This window comes from Pelodiscus sinensis, chromosome 6 (assembly GCF_052426305.1).
Source record: "Pelodiscus sinensis isolate ZL-2025 chromosome 6, ASM5242630v1, whole genome shotgun sequence".
NCBI classification, from domain to species: domain Eukaryota; kingdom Metazoa; phylum Chordata; order Testudines; family Trionychidae; genus Pelodiscus; species Pelodiscus sinensis.
In genome coordinates, this window is record NC_143057.1 from 28977791 (window position 1) to 28997070 (window position 19280).

General features: G+C 44.7%; 1 protein-coding gene across 2 annotated transcripts in view; it reads right to left on the reverse strand.

Annotated features, from left to right (window-relative positions):
* UHRF2 (ubiquitin like with PHD and ring finger domains 2) overlaps positions 1-19280 on the reverse strand; it is a 145002-nt gene that overhangs the window by 33959 nt on the left and 91763 nt on the right. For both annotated transcript variants that reach the window (XM_089779214.1, XM_075931614.2), the window contains exons 6-8: positions 16122-16308; positions 11742-11865; positions 11238-11345 (exon numbers count right to left, since the gene is read on the reverse strand). In XM_089779214.1, the coding sequence (XP_089635340.1) occupies positions 11238-11345; positions 11742-11865; positions 16122-16308 (419 nt within the window). The remainder of the gene's footprint in view (positions 1-11237; positions 11346-11741; positions 11866-16121; positions 16309-19280) is intronic.

A 19280-nucleotide genomic window follows, 5' to 3' on the forward strand; every position in this document is an offset into this window, starting at 1 on the left:
AGTACTCCCCTGAAGAAGACTGTTGTCGCTGTCATTGCTCTTGTGGAAAGAGCATGTATGGTTGCTGGGAGCTCCTTCTGGGATATGTTGTAGGCTAGCTGTATGCAACTTGAGATCCATTTAGATAGTCTTAGGATATGGTAACCCATTTGATCTCTCTGTAGATGATACAAAAGAGTTGTGAAGATTTTCGAAAGGGCTCTGTACATTGTAGGTAAAAGGCTATTGCCCTGTGGATGTCTAGGGTGTGTAGTGCCCTTTCTCTGTTGTCCTTATGCACTTTAGAAAAGATGGGTAACTATATGGGTTCATTACAGTGAAAAGAGGTAAGTACTTTAGGGAGGAATTTAGGGTGGGAACAGAAGACCACCTTGTCCTTATGAAATGTTGTGTATGGAGGGTCCGCCATTAATGCTCCTAGTTCCCCAACTCTTCTAGTAGAGGTAACTGTAACCAGAAAGGTGGCTCGAAAGGCTTGCCTGAGTGCCTGAGGACGTGGTTGAGATCTGTAGCCGGTCAGGCCTCCCAGAGGGTGGTCTCTACCTCCAGGTCAGTGGGTGGCCACTCCGCCCCACTATAGTGGGGACTAAACAAACCCCCAAGTCAGCAGCCCAAGCCTGGATCTCGGGCACGCAACAACGAAGAGAGGCCAGTGAGTAGTCCAGAACCCTGGCCTGGGCTCATGGTGGGGCAAGAGGCAAACAGTTCAGATCCTGGCCTTGCTTCAGGGCGAGTGACAGGCAAACAGTTCGGAGACAGGCCTTCTTCAGGGCAGGCAACAGGCAAACAACCACCATTAGTCTAGAATCCCCGGCCTTGGTTCAGGACGGACACTAAGCAACACAGTCATTTCCAAAAGCCCTAGCCCTTGTTCAGGATGGGCCATAAACAGAGTTAGTTCAGAGTTCAATAGGCCAAACCTTGCTTCAGACGGGCCAGCAAATACACACAGTTCAGGTGCCCTGGCCCTAGGTCAGGGCGGGGCAGTACACAAATATCGGTAACAGTTATAATCCCTGGCCCTGGTTCAGGGCGAGACAACAAACAGTACAATTAATTCAAAGATCCTTACTCTAGGTCAGGGAGGGGCAGCAAACAATACAGTTAGTTCAGGCTCCCGGCCCTGGTTCCATTTCGGCAGACATCAGCCAATTAGCATACACTTGTGAAGATGGCATGTGTGGACATCTAAGTGGTCTATCTGCCCATTTTGCTCTGTAAGCAAAGATTGGACTGGTAGGAGGCAGTACGGTGGATGTACACTCCGCTGTAACAGGTAAGGGATACCAGGTTTGCCTGGGCCAGCCCGGGGCTATGAGTATAACCTTGGCTCTGTCCGGCTTGATTATCATGATGGTATGTTGGATCAGTGGAATTGGTGGAAAAGCGTATAGGATGGGTGCTTCCCACTTCATGCAGAATGCATCCCCCAAAGATCGGGGCCCCAAGCCTGTGCTGGAGCAGTAATATAAATACCTCGTTTCTGTGGGTGGCAAAGAGGTCCACTATGGGAAAACCCCATTTCTGAAATAATGGTTCAGTATGGTGGAGCTGATCTGCCACTCATGTTTCTGTGCAAATTTTTTGGTGAGGCAGTCTACAAGGTCCTTGTCCTTGTCTGGGAGGTAGGTTGCAATCAGTATTACATTCCTCGGGGTGCACCATTCCCACAGTTTCACCACTTTAACAGTTTGCAAGATCCCGCTCCCTCTTGTCGGTTAATGTAGTACATTGTCTGACAATATCTGAATCATTTTATTCTGGATCTAAGTTAGAAAATGGATACATGTGGTTGTGTATTGCCCTGAGTTTGAGTACATTTATCTGTTTGCTGGCCTCCTCCATGTCCCACAGGGCCTGCATGACCTGCTTGCCCAAATGGACTCCCCAGCTCATTAGTGAAGCGTCTGTTGTGTTGTGGGTGGTCGTTGGAATGGGACCCCTTTGCACACATTTTGATGCAGTGTGCACTATATGAGCGTGGACTTTATTTTGCTTGGCATGGAAAAGTTTCTGTTTATCTGGTGCACGTGTGGCCTTAACCAGGCCTGTAGTGGTCTCATGCGCAGTCAGGCATGTGGTAAAACAAACATGGCTGCTGCAATGTGTCCCAGTAGTTGTAGGCACTGCTGTGCTGCCGTCGATGGACTGGTCTGTGCTAAGGATATCAGGCCCTTGATTTTTGCAAACCTGTGTGCTGGGAATGATGCTATTGCTTTTTTGCAATCTCCAAGTGTGTTCCTATGAATTCTATGTTCTAAGTGGGAGTATACACGCACTTTTCCAGATTTATCTGAAGGCCCAGAGTATCAAACAGTGTTCTGGTGGTTGCTACTGCCTGCTCTGTGTCATGCGCTGTGGGGTCTTTTTCCAAGCTATCGACTGGGTATGGGAATATGGTGATGCCACCTTTCCTTAGGTGAGCCGCCAGCACGGCCAGTACCTTTGAGAAGACCTTTGGGGCTTTGTACTAAAAATGTATGGTCCCCTATGAACCGGATGTATTGAGATATAAAAATATGCATCCAGAAGGAAGTGGGTGGACAGCCAAACTCCCTTTTCCAAGGCAGGAGTGATGATACATAAGATTGCCATCTTGAACCGTTGCTAGAGAACAAAACTGATTACTTTCTCACCACCAAGAAAACAGGGTTGGAGACAGATATTAGATCTCAAAAGATGAAGTGGGAATAGAACCCCTTCCCCTTGTGTTCCCCTCTTCTATGGCCCCTCCAATTGTAAGATGTATTGTATCTCTTGCATGAGCACTCGTGGAGATCGGGAGAGATCCTGGATAATTGGAAAAAGGCAAACGTAGTGCCCATCTTTAAAAAAGGGGAGAAGAACAATCCAAGGAACTATAGACCAGTCAGCCTTACCTCAGTTCCTGGAAAAATCATGGAAGGGATCCTCAAAGAATCCATGTTGAAACACTTGGAAGAGGGGAAAGTGATCAGGAATAGTCAACATGGATTCATAAAGGGCAAGTCATGCCTGATCAATCTGATTAGCTTCTATGATGAGGTAACTGGCTCTGTGGATATAGGAAAAATCGGTGGATGTGATATACCTTGACTTTAGCAAAGCTTTTGATACGGTCTCCAACAATATTCTTGCCAGCAGGTTAAGGGAGCATGGACTGGATAAATTGACTGTAAGATGGATAGAAAGCTGGCTAGACTGTCGGGCCCAATGGGTAGCGATCAATGGCTCGATGTAAGGTTGGCGGTCAGTTTCTAGCGGAGTGCCCCAAGGATCAATTCTTGGACAAGTTTTGTTCAACATCTTTATTAATGACCTGAATGAGGGGATGGATTGCACCCTCAGCAAGTTTGCAGATGACACTAAGCTAGGGGGAGAGGTAGATATAGGGATAGGGTCCAGAGTGACCTGGACAGATTAGAGGATTGGGCCAAAAGAAATCTGATGAGGTTCAACAAGGACAAGTGCAGAGTCCTGCACTTGGGACGGAAGAATCCAAAGCATTGTTACAGGCTGGGGACTGAATGACTAAGTAGCAGTTTTGCAGAAAAGGACCTGGGGATCACAGTGGATGAGAAGCTGGATATGAGTCAACAGTGTGCCCTTGTAGCCAAGAGGGCTATGGCATATTAGGGTGCATTAGGAGGAGCACTGCCAGCAGATCCAGAGAAATGATTATTCCCCTTTATTCGGCTCTGGTGAGGCTACATGTGGAGTATTGTGTCCAGTTCTGGGCCCCCCACTACAGAAAGGATGTGGACGCACTGGAGAGGGTCCAGCAGAGGGTGACCAAAATGATTAGGGGGCTGGAGCGCATGACCTATGAAGAGAGACTGAGGGATTTGGGTTTGTTTAGTTTACAGAAGAGAAGAGTGAGGAGGGATTTGATAGCAGTCTTCAACTTCCTGAAGGAAAGTTCCAAAGAGGATGGAGAAAGGCTGTGCACAGTCATGACAGATGGCAGAACAAGGAGCAATGGTTTCAAGTTACAAAAGGGGAGGTCTAGGTTGGATATTAGGAAAAACTATTTCACTAGAAGGGTGGTGAAGCACTGGAATTGGTCACCTAGGGAGGTGGTGGAATCTCCATCCTTAGAAGTCTTTAAGTCTCGGCTTGACAAAACCCTGGCTGGGTTGATTTAGTTGGGATTGCTCCTGCCTTGGGTAGGGGGCTGGACTTGATGACCTTCTAAGGTTTCTTCCAACTCTATGATTCTACAAGTTCGTGAGAGGGGTCCCTGAAGAGGGACGGGGTGGAGGGGTTGGTAGGGGATGGTAATGAATGGTACAGAGTAACTTATTTTGATGATCTCCAGCACCAACTTGTCCATGGTGATGGTTCGCCATGCTTGATAAAATGCAGCTAGTCTTCTGCCAAATATTGTACAGGGTTCATATTGCTGCCTTGGAAATGTTGGTGCTATCTGACCCTCCACCGGACCTATAAAACGCCTGATGGGGTGCTGTGGATTCTTGAGCGGCTTCTTGGTCAGAGGCTTGTCTGCCCCTGTTCTGTCTTGCTCGGCGTCTGTTGTCATAATATCTTGGCTGTAGGTTAAATGGGGTTGATTTATATCTGTGTAAAAGATCCTCCCTGATTTCTTTTATTCACAGATACATGGATGCATAGTCTGTAGTGTGGCTCGTGAGATTTTCTCCATACGTAGCAAGGCATAGATTCAGAAAACAGCTTTGTGCCTTTAAATGCTATATCTTCAACCATGAACTGGACCTCCCTTGGGAAGCCAGAGAGTTGGAGCCACAAAGCACACCTCGTGATGACTGCTGACTCCAGGGATCTTGAAGCTGTGTCTGCTGAGAGAGTGGCCTATAGGGCAGTTCGGGAGATTAATACTCCTTCATTGATGTTTGCTTTGAATTGCTCTCTTTTATTGTCTGGAAGACGTGCTGTTTGCCTCTCTGATTAACTGCTTCTACCACTAAGGAGTTTGGTGTGGGATGTGTGAATAGAAAGTCTATGTGGTTGGGGGCCACGTAATACTTGCGATCAGATCTTTTACAAGTTGCTGGGATTGTGGCTGGCGTCTGCCATATAGTTTGTGCAGGGTCCATGAGCACTTCATTCACGGGAATCACGAATTTGGCCTGCTGCGAAGCATGAAGAATACTCGTCAGCCTATGCTGGATCTCGGGCATAGCTGTCAGAGATACTTCCCATGTGTCTGTAACATTTAAAAAGTTCCTGAAATGATTTGAAATCATCCCCTGCATTTAGTGGTGGGGGCATTATTCTGTTGTCGGGCAATGAGGAAGACAGGTGTGTAGGTGGGGGGTGAATCTGATATTCGCTCTGTCCCTGTGATGTCAACTCCCTCTTCATCCTCTGAAAAACAGGTTTGTTTGGGAAACCGAGTACTGGGGACCCAATGCTTGGGTGCCAGTGGCAGCTGTGGCTGCTGGGGTTGCTGTCTTCTATATGCCGTCCACAGGTCCCAATATGGCCAGTTGGCTGGCATGGATGGCTGGAACCATTATGGTTGTTGCCACTGATGCACTTGCTGCATTGGTTTAGGCAACGGAGTTCTCGGAGTAAGTATCTGCATAGGTTCGTTGCTGTCATCATCACTCCTTATGGACGGTACCATGGTAGGTGTTAAGGAGAAACTGTGTCCTGTATTTAGGGGTGCCATCAGTCCCAAAGAATGGTGTCCCTGGCACTGACACCACTGTTAGTTCTGCTGCAGTGGTATACTGAGGCAGCATAGGTGGGGGAATGGGCACCGGTGGGATCTGGATCATCGGTACCAGCATTGTAGGTTGAGCCAGTGCCAGCTGCTTGTTAAACACCTTTGTGCACTTCCCAAGTGCTTGCACCGCATAAGCCTGCTCAGCAGTGCTCGGTGCTGGAACTGATTGTGGTCTTGCTGCTTTATGTGCCAAAAGTGCTTTCACCAGTGCTGTTATGGAGTTTGTCAGTTTCGGCTCCAAGCTCGGCAGGCATGAAAAAGGTCGGACCTTCTCTTTGGGGTCTCAGCTTTTGTGGGTGCCAGCCTCATTCCCTGTATGCTTCTCCCGCGCTTTAGCAGCAGTGGGGCCGAGGCGAGTTTTCCATTTGCCCAGTGCTTCCTGGGTGGAGAGTCAGAGCCCAGCGAACATTGGGACCTCTTTTGGGGCATTTTAGCTCTGTCCTGGTTCCTAGGGCTTAGGCAAGCGGGAGCCCCCTTATCAAAAGTCAACCCATGGAACATAAGTCTTGAGGCCGAGGGTCCAAGGACTGTAGCCAGACAGGCCCTCCCTGTCACATCAATCTTGCTTGCCCCTCTGAGGTGCCTGTATACAGGGCAGAGAAGGAGCAATAAAAATCAGCATAGCCATTAAGCTTCGATGCGAGATCAGGATATGCGGGCTCCTCTGACCCTTAGTAAGCTGAAAACAGATATGAGAAGAGAACAATTAAGGCAATAAGCTGACCTCGAGGCTGCGAGAACTGCCCTGGCTAGCACCTATGTTGATACGATCACACACAGTCGTCCCTGGGAGAAGAATCTCCCACTGAGAAAAGAATGCCCAATACTTCCAATTTAGTTATCTCTCTTACAAGTGTAAATTAAGTTCACAACTCCCTTGTAAGAACTAGTGTCACAAAAGACAGACCAGCACCATTTGGCATCACAGATAAGAAAGAGAAATACATGACCCCATGGGTATAAAGATGGGTCCAGCAGCACACTCACTTTGAGTGTCAATCTACCATCTATCTGCTGATCGGGTTAGGTGATTGACCTCCCAAGGTCCACGGGGACACCCACCTCGTATTTTCATCTTTCCGAGGAATTGAGGGACCGATCCTGGCCTGACACGCTAGGACCGAGCAACGAAGGGGGTAAAAATTGTACCCGTATGTGTCCTTTTGTTTTAGTGCATGCATAGAATAGAGCTCTTTAAAGATTAAGCTGTCACTTGGTACCATTACTTCCTATCTTCCTTTTTTCCTATGTAACCATAAGATCTGTATTTGCTAGCAGTTAGAAATAGAGCAATAGCCATTGTAACCATATGATTTATAAGCTTCTTTAATAAACCTGTAACTGTTTAAGTTTTAACCTGACTCCTTCAGTTGCTGTAACAGAACCAAGCACAATTTAAAAACTTCAGCCAGTCATAAGGGACAGGTACAGGAAGAGCTTGGGCATTTTGGATTGTGTGACTCCCAGGTGACAGATCCGTTGGGGCATCTCTCAGTCTTCCCTAGACTGCCCGCTGCAAAGGGATCCTGTATCCTAGCAGCTGAAATCTGAGATGTAATAAGCTCTTCCTATAAATTCTGGGGCGTCTGTCAGCCTGTTGGCTGCCCTCCGCGACGGGACCCCGGTCCTAGCGGTAAAGGCACAGGCGTTAAGCCTTTTTTCGGGGTGCCCTTCAGCCTCCTAGGCTGCCAGCTGCAACGGGACCTTGCGTCTCAGCAGTTGAAGATTTGGGTGTAACACACACACACACACACACACACACACACACACACACAGCCCTGACCATCGGCTGACAAGGTCGTACTTGGTGTGTTTTAAGATGGAGCTCTTTAGCTTTCCTGGAGTGGCTGGTCAATTTCAGGCAATGTGGGCACTGTTCTGTGTTGTGGTCCTGACCTAAGTAATGGACACACACTACTTGAAGTATCCAAGATTCCCAGAGTCACTACCCTCCACAGAACAGGGGCATTGATTGCCTTGGCTACTTGTATAACAGACTCCACTGGAGATTTCCCCACTCTGAATTGACTCCCAGCTGACTGGTATCTGGTGTGTTGTAAGTTTCCAGATGGCAATTGCAATGCACTGCTCCGCTGTCAGAGCAGGTCTCATTTGGGTGTCCTTGTGCTTCAGGGCAGGGGAAAGTCATTTGCAAAGTTCCAAGAAAGTGGTCTTGCATATTTGGAAGTTTTGCAGCCATGGCTGATCATCCCATATCTGTAGCGCTATGCAGTCCCATCAATTTGTACTTGTTTCATGGAACCAGAACCAGCATTCCACAGTGTCCTGAGGATTGATTGGTGGCTGTATTTCCATCAATGCAAGGGCTTGCCTGTACAGAGTCTCCATGGGATCCTGAGATTTGTCTTCACACTCTTCCTGGTGGAGTGACGTGCATACGCTCTCAACACAATAAACCATTAGTCGCATCAAGGCAGACATCACCATCTTAATGATTTGATGCAAAACGGGATCCGTGCTCATGCTGCTATGGTGTCTATGTGGGTAACCAGGGCCAAAAAAGGTGCAAAAAGACTGTTGCCCGTCGATCTCAAGCAAGGGAGGAAGGAGTAGACAAGTGTATTATGGGATGCTGATAACATGAACCCATAACCACCTGCTGTACAATTTTGGTCCCAGTGTGCACTAAGAGCATTGCCCAGAATACAAAGTGGTGCAGGCCCTGTGGGACAGCAATCGACAGTGCATCGCTCTCAGAGTTGTCAGCCATAGCCTTAATGGGGACATGCTACTTCAAACTACGTTGAGTTCCTCCCCACAGCGGGGACACAGGCCTTTGACTTTGCAAAATCTAGTGACCAAAAATTGACCTTCACAGATTCACCCTTATCTCATAGTGTAGACCTAGCAATCAGTGACTGGTAAGATTGGTGAGGCTAAGGAAACTAGCTAATTAAGTAGGGAGACTAGGAAAGGAAAACCATAGACCCCTAACTTTTAACTAGTTTACAAGGAAGAGCTCACAATGGGAGATAAATGGTGTGTCACTAGAATCGCAGTATACTAGAACTAGAAGAGTCGTTGAGAGGTCATCAAGTCCCCTGTGCTCACTGCAAGACCAAGCACCATCTCTACATCATCCCTGATAGATGTCTGTCTAACCTGCTCTTCGGTACCTCCAATTATGGAAATTCAACAACCTCCATAGGTAATTTATTCCAGAATTTTACCACCCTGACAGGAAGTTTTTCCTAACATTCAAACTAAATCTCCCCTGCTGCAATTAAAGCCCATTGCTTCTTGTCCTAGTATCAGAAGTCAAGGAGAACAATTTTTCTCCCTCCTCCTTGTATCCTTTTAGGTACTTGACCATTTGAGGCACTTCCTGTCTCTCTGACTGCACCTACTGGGGCCTCCGCTGGGCAGTCTGTCTCTGGAGAATTCCACCCTGGAGCTGTCTGGACTTGCTCAGACCACAGTCTGGCAGGAGAACCCTCTGATGTGTAAGATTTCTGTTGCTGGAGTCCCTCAGAAAACAGGCTGGTGAGCAGAAGGAGGGTGACACTCATTCAGGTAACATCTAGGAGCATGAGGACTTCATTGACAAAGCACACATGGAAATACCTGGGATAGAGAATACTAACCAGTTTCAGATGACTACAGCTGTACTAAAGGAGGAAGGAGAATCAGCAGCTCTATAATGAGGAGACTGGTTGCTGGTCACCTTGGGCAACAAAAAGTGATTCACCACCTATGCATATCGTTCATCCATCGCGATCAAGAACCAGTATGCAGTACTGGTAACAGGAGGTAATAAGCAGTATTCAATAACTAGGAGGAGGAACCATCCATCATCTTCTAGGGCTGGGAGGCTCATATTCATCACACACCACAGAAGAAAGCACTGTCTCGTTGGGGTCATAAATTCCCTTCTGAGGGAGACAGGTCATCTGGAGCTGGTATCAGACACATCACAGAAAGGTTGCCAAGACTAATCCATCCCTTTGACCATTTTCCCATGCTCTTCATCCACATGGGCACTAATAATACTGCCAGATATGACTCTGACCAGGTCAGCAATAACTAAAGGACTTTGGAATTGAGAATGAAGGAGTCTGGGACATCACATGTGTTCTCATCCACCCACCCATTTGTAGGTAAATTTGTAATTAGAAAGATACATAGCCTGGAGATGAATGCCTGAGTGCACAAATGGTGTCAATGAGAAATGGAAGTTACTCACCTGGTGCAGTAGCAACTGTTCTTCGAGGTCTGTATTCCTGTGGGTGCTCCACTGTAGGTGATGGGTCTTCCCCGGAGCAGCAGGATCGGACGCTTTTTCATAGCAGTTAGCAGGTGGGCTGTGCATGTGCAGCCAACATCTTGCGCTGCTGCCATTTACCGCAGAGCAACTGGACTCTGAGTAGAAGGGAGGGTTGTGGCACACCCAGGGGGGGAGAGGAGACACCTCCAAGACCAGTCATTACTGCACAAGGTGAATAACTTCATTTTCTTCTTCAAGTGATGTCCCCGTGGGTGCTCCACTGTTGGTGACTATAAAGCAGTGCGTGCTATGCTAGTGGGACTCAGAGTTACTGCTTCGTAGCGGCAGATAGAACCGCGTTAGCCATTGATGTGTCAGCAGTCAGTTGGGGCACGAGGGCATAATGTTTTGAGAACATATGGTTCGATGACCAGGTGGCTGCCCAATAAATGTGTTTGAGAGGCACGCTGTTAAGGAATGCTGTGGATGTTGCTATAGCACAGGAATGGGTAGAGTGTGCTCTTGGTGCTGTCTTTTGAGGTTTGTTACCAAAGGAATGGCACTAGAGAATGCAACCCGCTATCAGCTTAGAAATGTGTTTTGTGGAAATTGGGTTGCCCCTGAAATAGTTCACAATAGAGACAAACAGATGTGGGGACTTGCAAAATGTCTGAGTTCTGTCTATGTAAAATTCCAAAGCCCTTCTGACATCAAGGGTGTGAAGCATGGCGTGTGCAGGCGATGTACGTGGTTTTGGAAATAAACGCAGGTAAGACTATGGGTTCATTACTGTGAAAACGGATGTTGACTTTAGGTATTAAGGCTGGGTGTGGTCTCAAAGTCACTTTATCTTTAGCAAAGACCGTGTATGTTGGGCCCACCATTAGGGCTCCTAACTCCATGACTCTCCTTGCAGACGTGATCACCACCAGAAAAAGCACCTTCATTGTGAGGACTAATAGGCATGTGGCCAGACGTTCAAGGGGGCAGAGTCTCATAAGGGTCTCCAAATAAAGGTCCCATGAGGGCGTTGGTGTTCTATGAGGTGGGCAGAGGTTCTGGAGGCCTTTAAGGAATCTTTTCGTCATGGGATATACGAACACTGATGACCCTTCAATGTGGTTGTGAAAGGCAGTAATAGTGTATTTTTATGGAAGACACTGATAGGCCTTCACTCTAAGCCGTGTAAGTAGTCGAAGATCATATGCATCAGAGCCAGAATTGTTACATGTGTCCACTGTACTTCACATGTCAGCAATCAATAACAAAACCATTCTTGTACCCAAAGTGCCCCCACTTAGAAATAATTCTAAAGTAACATACCTGGACTCTGAATTTCCAGGTGGTTCCAACAGGAACGCCAGGTATAGGTCCATAGTGGTTAGAAGGAACAATAGTGCATTCCTTAGTGCGACCAACACAGGCCATACCCTAACAACATATCAGAGAGAATAAATTAATTTTACTATATGTAAGTTTCTTTTCAAAGTCTGATGCAGATATAAAGGATTTCTGACATTAATAAAATATTTTAAAAACATTTTCAATCAATTTTATACAATTTTTAATTTGAATTGATGATTTTATTTATGATCCTCATTTCTGGTCACCTTTAAAAAAGGATTTCTATTGTTCTAACTTTTAGAGACAATGAGCAAAATTCAACACTAGTTTACACACTGTGCAATTTCACTGAAAACTGCATGATGTATACTTTAGTATCAAACTGTCCAAGCTCAATGTATATATATATATAGTTACAGATATAATTAATACACATACACACACTCAAACACAAGTTATATTTATTCTTTCCATACACCTTACCTTGCCCCAGTCACGCTGACTCTCAGTACTGGCAGATGGCATCTTTGCTTTCTTTTTACTCTGCTTAAGCTTTTCCCCAGCCTTTACAACTTCATTAGAATCATTTTTGCAGGAAGGACAGTACCTTAAAAAAAATTGACAGGTTTTTAAATTATTGACCTAATGACAACATATTTACTGTAACCAGAACAGTGTTGATTAATCTAGCTTTTTAAAGTTTTGCCAACTTCAAACAATCCCCGGGTAATATAACTGCTATTACTGCTTTGCACTTGTACATTTCACCCTAACTTCTCGAATGTTCTCTTAACGCAGAGGTGGGCAGTAATATTCACAAGTGGACCACCTCCCGAATTTCTGTCTCTACCCCCCCCCCCTCAGAACAGGAGGGGACTTGGATAGAAGGGATGGGGATGGAACACTACACTAAGTAAATAAAGGTACTTCACTAGGACAGTGAAAATAGTGTAAGTAAGGAATGAAAAAAAAAAGTTAAATAATGAAAAAAGTTTTCCATCCATATGTAAGGCTATCAAAAACTGTAGGAAGTTATACTCTGTAAGTTGAAAAGTATATGCAATAATGCATATTTACAGTAAGGCAAATTTCAAAGTGTACATGCAGCTTTTACTATGGACTTTCTTGCTTAGCCAAGCAGTTTTAATGTTTTCTTAACTGAGTTTTGTATTGAATGTTAAATACTGTTTAGCATATAAATAGACTGGTTCTGATCTGTATGAGAATACCTTATCAGTATTTCCCAAACTGTGGGGTGAAACTGGGGGCTGCCACATTTAAATTATTAAAATTTAAAACGGACAATTTTCCACTTTTAAAATTAATGTATTCAACTAAGGGTCAAACTGTGCCATGAACCTAAATCAGTATGCAAGGCAGGAAGAAAATAAGGTTACACTTCTTTTGGGGGGGGGGGGGGCTCTCTCTGCAGCAGAATTGCATTGAGGAATTGTAGTACTTTATACAAAAATGAGTGCAAGGACTGCATAGGATTAGCACTGGTACATAACTCAGGAGGAGTGGCCAATTAGAAAGACCATAGCTCTGCCTCCACTGCACTGGCTTCCCTGGTCACAAAGTTTATTTACTTTCATGAATAAAACTCGAAATGCATAGTGGTAACAAAATAAAGTTAAATTTTAAAATAGAAGAAAAGTTTAATATATCTAATCAGTAAAATTTTTCTAGATGTGTAAGTTCCCAATCTTCTGACCACAACAGCGTGAGAAGCTGTAAATATGCCCTAGATACCCTATCTGATGGAATACATGGCTTTTTCAATTCTCCTGTAGAAGAGCGTTCCTAAAGCTGGATGAGCAGAGTTCCTTTACTTTAACAGAATAAGATCTATCCTCCCTAGGGGATTTTAGGTTTGCTATCTGATATTCTGTACTATTATCCATTTACATAATCTGAGAAGAAGTGGCCTGCCCTCTAAGGGTGTGTCTACACAGCAAAGTTATTTGAAATAATTTCAAATTAATGGACGGTTTATTCCAACTTCTGTAAACCTCATTCTATGAAGAACGACCCCTATTCTGGAACAGTTATTTTGGAATAGGGGCTGTGTAGATGCTGCACTTCAGCTATTTTGAAATAGCCCCTCACCAGGCCCGTTCTAAATTATTCCTCCTGGAACTCTGAATTAAGATAGCACATCTAAATAAGGGAAGACTGCCTCAGATTAATTTTGAGGCTTCCCTGCAGTGTAGACGTGCTATTTTGAAGTAACTGTTCTGGAATAGCTTATTCCAAAATAACCGTACAGTGTAGACACAGCCTAACAGTGCCACCAAACCATTACCTTTATATTCTTTAAAAACATCCTCTGTGGCTCTCCGGTGTAGTATGGAGGTCACTTCCTCTCAAGGGTCTCTCATGACAAAAGTCCATGAAGAAGGACCAGAAAGGTGAGTGGGGTACAGGAAAGATTTGAACTGAATTACATATCCTTTGGAAATTACTTGACTAAAAGTATGAGCTAATACCAGGTTCAAGACTGAGAGAATAGGAATAGATGGTTGCCAAACTGAAGAAACACTGACTGGGATTGTTAACTGTTATGTTGGAGCTCTTAAGACACCCATCAAGCCTGCTGCATCTTCAAAGACCCAACTGACCTAACACAGGGGGAAAGATCTCTTTTTCTGGCGGTGGCGGAGAAAGAGAACAAATGGAATATTGATATGTCTTTGTTTCAATCTATATTGAGAGAGCTTTTAGAATCCAAATGAATCCACATGACTACACTTCTTTTTGTTCTTCCGCAAAGTCTTAGAAGAGGAAGAATGGTACTGGATATCCATTTTAGAGCAATACTCCTGTCTGCCTCTCAATACTGAGGCACCTTTAGGAGGGAAAACAGGCTTATGCTGAGCTTCTGTACTTGCACTCCAAGAAATGCCCCAACGACTGAGGACCCTGAACTAATACCAAATGGTAGGGACTGAGGTGTTGCATCATGACCCGCCAACTAACTGTGGGACTTTACTGCTGCATAAGCCTATTGGATATGCCTGGTGAGCTCTGAATACTCCAAGTCCAAAAGGCAACCTTATGGAATGTTTCAAGAGTGAGAACTTGAAGTGACTGTCTTTGTCATCAAGTTCCATAAAAGAAATTCTGACAATACACATGCCTCTCTAAAGCTGAAGAAGCTGAGTTAGTCTGTACAGGTAAACCAAAAAAACAACGAATAGTCTGGTAGCACTTTATAGACTAACAAAACACGTAGATGGTATCATGAGCTTTTTGGGGCACAGCCCACTTCTTCAGATGACCAGAGTGTTGGATGTCTCCTAGACATCCAGTCATCTGGAGAAGTGGGCCGTGCCCACGGAAGCTCATACCATCTACATGTTTTGTTAGTCTATAAAGTGCCACCAGACTACTTGTTGTTTTTTCAGTAAAGCCGAAGAGACACTGAATATGCTCATTAGAGATAGATGTCATGCACAGACATCAGGCCATTACACAACAGGAAAGCTGATATACTTAAATTCTGCCAGGAGATGGGAATGGTGTCTTCACAGCAGTTGAGAAAGGTAAAGTCAACTGCAAAAAACACTTCTAATTTTGAATCCTACATCTATTCTAACTAATGGTAGGATGTAAACTACATGATATTGACTGACTCTAAAGATTCTGGCTAAATCTTAACAGCTCTGAAAACACGAAGAAGATATCACTATACTCCAAACTTCACTTTCACAAGTGTTAAGAAGGAACTAAGTGGAAGGACTTGAGAGGGGACAGGATAGCGGTTTTAAGTATCTGAAAGAGTGTTACGAGGAGGGAGAAAAATTGTTCTTCTTGGCTTCTGAGGATAAGACAGGAAGCAATGGGCTTAAACAGCAGCAAGGGAGGTTTAGGTTGGACATTAGGAAAAACTTCCTAGCTGTCAGGGTGGTTAAACACTCAAATTAATTGCCTAGGGAGGTTGTAGAATCTCCATCACTGGAGATATTTAAGAGCAGGTTAGACAGACGTATATCAGGGATGATCTAGATGGTGCTTAATCCTGCTGTGAGGGCTGGGGCTGAATTCGATTACTTCTTGAGATCCCTTCCAGTTCCAGTATTCTATGACTTATATAAATATGAGTGGGAAACCCAAGGACATCTAGGGCACATGCACTCCAAGAGATACGACTAGTTTAAGACTGCAAACTTGCATATCCCTGGTGTGAACATACCAACTGGATCCACATGGACAATACTCAAAGAACTACATTTACCTCTCTCTCTTCACACCTCCATACTTTTAAATAAATGTTAAACAGCCACTATCATGAAGTAATTTGAATCATCCATCTCCACAGGGAATTAAGACATTAACAGGCATTTTTTAATAAAATATGAATGTACTTACTACTTATGGAACTAACTGATCTGAAGTAAGGGTCTGCACCAATAGGTTATTAAAATTATATTGGTGTATACATAATGGATCATACGTTATATTATGTTCTATTTAATAATGGATCGATAAATGATTAATAGATATCATAAGCATGTTACAAATATGAATAGTTTAGGTTTTAAAACTAAGCACTTAAGCTGAAGGAATAATAGATGGTTATAAGCATCTTAATGATCTGTGGGACTAATAACAATTAATAATTTATTAAAGACATCTAATAACCAGTTACAAACTATTTATAAATGGAACCTTCATCCAAAGCATGACCATGACTTTTTATATTGATTCTATTCATGAAAAATACACACCAGCACTACAAGACTTCTTCCTCAATGTTCTGTATCTGTATATCCATGATATTTAGCACTTCTCTGTAGTTTCAAACAGTAAAGGCACCTTTTATAGAACAGAATTTTGCATAAAGTATCCTTTTATATTTACCAGTCCTCATCTTCTGGTATCTTGCTTAAAGGTGGATTCAAGCAGTATATATGGTAGGCCATATTACATTCATCACACAGAAGTTGCATGTGAGCATCCTGTTTTCCACCACACAAATAGCAGGAGCAAAAGCGGCATTCCGCATCGGGGTCTGCTCTACAATGCTTGCACTCAGGGCCACTCTTTCCTGTGAAGAAAAATTAGAAAAAGTGAAGCCTCATAACTTATTTCAGATTCATAATATGACATTATGGGGAGGGAAAAGGTGAAAGGGAAAATATACTTCCTGCCCTCATGGCATTGCACTTCTCTCTGTTTTTTAAAAAGTGGTCAGGCATAATGATACCTCTTCAGAATTATTTACTCACAAAACTACATATAAAACAGTGCTACATCTAAAACACTAATGGCATATCAATTCATGGTCTTGTATGAAAGACTTGCAAAACAGTCAATACCGATGAGCTGAGGCACAAAATCTCCTTAAACCCCTTGCCATTATGCTGGTGATGAAAAAGCAAAATGATACTTTACTTTTACTCCATCAAAAAGGATGAAATTCCTATGCCTATGATGCATCCCACTGATTTCGAGGAGAAAGTGCTTTTTACAGCAGAACAGATTAATTCCCCAATTGCATGGAGACTTTGTGACTGACTACTGCTGTGTATAACTATGTGTATTTTATCTGATGGAACTGCTCACATGAGAAAAGATATTCATTTACAGGCAGTCCCCGACTTACGCGGATCCGACTTATGTCGGATCCGCACTTACGAACAGAGCTTTTCTCGCCCCGGAGCTCACGGGCAGTGGGTCGCCACCCGTGTCCTCCGGGACGAGAAAAGCTTCTCCCGGTCTCCCTGGTCTGCTGGGGGGGGGGTCCAGCAAAGCCGCTGGATCCCCCCAGCAGACCAGGGACACCCGAGCAAAGCCGCCGCCTGGGCGGCTTTGCTCGTTTGCCCGGGAGCAAAGCCGCCCAGGCGGCGGCTTTGCTCGGGTGTCCCTGGTCTGCTGGGGGGGTCCAGCGGCTTTACTGGCCCCCCCCCCTGCAGACCAGGGGGACAGGAGTAAAGCTGCAGAGCACGCCCACAGCGGGACAGCCCGGGCGCGCCTGGGCTGTCCCACTGCGGGCGTGCTCCAAGGCTTTGCTCCCCGTCTCCCTGCAGACCAGCAGCTTTGCTCCCCGTCTCCCTGGTCTGACCTTGGACATCAATATGTAGCATCCTCTTCATCGGAGTCGATAGACCCTGGGTTGTAACGTCATCCATGGTGATGACCACTGTTGGTTCTGGAGTTTGAAATGTTATGCCCCTGCATAAATTGTATGGCTTTGTCCACCACCGTATTGATCTTTTTACTGTGTTGGGGACTGACAGTATTTTGGTCAGGGCTTGTAATTCAGTCTGAGCCATCACTGGAGGCACCTCATGAATAGTCGGGCATTGGGGATCACGGGGTTGCAAGATGCCACGTGTCCCAGGTGTTGTAAACAGTTGTGGACTGTGATGCATGGCATTATACGGAGTGATTGGACTAGCTCACAGATCCTCAAGAACCTGTCAAAAGGCAGGGAGATGATGGCTAAGGAAGAGTTGAGGTGCGCCCTGATTAATTGTATCAACTGAGTCAGCATACGGACTGACTTGCTGTCGTTGATTAGAAGTCCCAACGATAGGAAGTACTGTTGTACCAGATGGATGCAGCAATAGTATTTGTCTCAAATTCTTGCCTTGATAAGTCAATTGTCGAGGTACAGATAAATGGTAACATCCCATTTTCTGAAGTGGGCTGTAACCACTGCTAACATCTTGGAGAAAACCCTTAGTGCTCTGCAAAGTCAGAAGGGTAGCACCATATTTTGGGAGTGTTGCGTACCTAGGGTGAAATGGAGAAACTGTCTGAGTAGGTTGAGAGATGAAAATCAGTCACCAAGCTTGAGAAAGGGGATAATGGTGGATAATATAACCATTTTGAACTCTTAACTCTACAAATTTGTTCAGGGCCCTCAAATCAAGAATTGGGCACCAGCCTCCATTTTTTTTCTGGGTAAGTAAGTAATGAGAATAAAATCAGGTCCTCTGAAACTGAGGGAACAAGTTCTATAGAACACAATTGTAGGAGATCATCTACTTCTTGTAATATAGAGGACTCCCTGAAGAGGGACAGGATGGGAGGGGGTGAGGGAGGTGGGAAAGATGGACAGGAATGAGATGGTGTATCCGAATGAAATTGTCTGTAGCACCCATTTGTCAGGTGTAATGTTGCGCCATGTGTCATAAAATGGAAGAGGACAGTAAGTGAAAGGTTTCCTAGTATTTGGGAGGTCTGGAAAATGTCAGATGGTTTTCAGTTTCTTGACAGACACCTCGGATTTGTTTATTGGGCTGAGGTGGATGGTTGGAAGCACTGGCCTGATTGCGTCTATGCTGCTGTCTACCACGGCCACGCTGTTAGTATGGCGGATGATCTTATATTTGGTTTTGTATGTGGACTATGGGTATCTTGGCCTCTGGTATCGTTGGTATCTGTATTGCCTTCTCCTTGTTACAGGTGTCTGAACACCAAGGGAGCGTAATGTGGCCTGAGAGTCTTTTGTGGAATGGAGGACATCATTGGTTTTCGAAGAAAAGAGCTTTTCACCCTCAAACAGTAGATCTTCCATGGATGACTGGATTTCATGAGGGAAGGCAGAAGAATTGAGCCATGAGGCCCATCTCATGTGGCTGCTGTTCTTGTGGCTGTGGCCGCTTTGTCTAAGGCAGCTTGAAGGGCTATCCTTGATATTGCCTGGACCTCTGCAATGATTGCTCTAAACCACGTCTTTTTCATCTCTGGTATATTGTCAGTAAAGGTGCTGAACTTTGTATAATGGTTGAAGTCATATTTACTGAGGAGTGCTGCATAATTGGCCACTCTTATTTATAATGAGGCTGAGGTGTAGAACTTTTTGCCAAGCATGTCAAATCTCTTATTATTTCTGTCGGATGGCGTGGAATGGTTTAGCTGTTATTTGTTTTGCTAAGCTGTGTCGACTATCAAAGAGTTTGGAGGAGGATGAGTAAATAAATATTCCGAGCCCTTCATGGGACAGAATACTTGCAGTCTGCCTTTTTGCAGATGGGAGGGATTGAGGCAGGGATTTTCCAAAAGATTTTG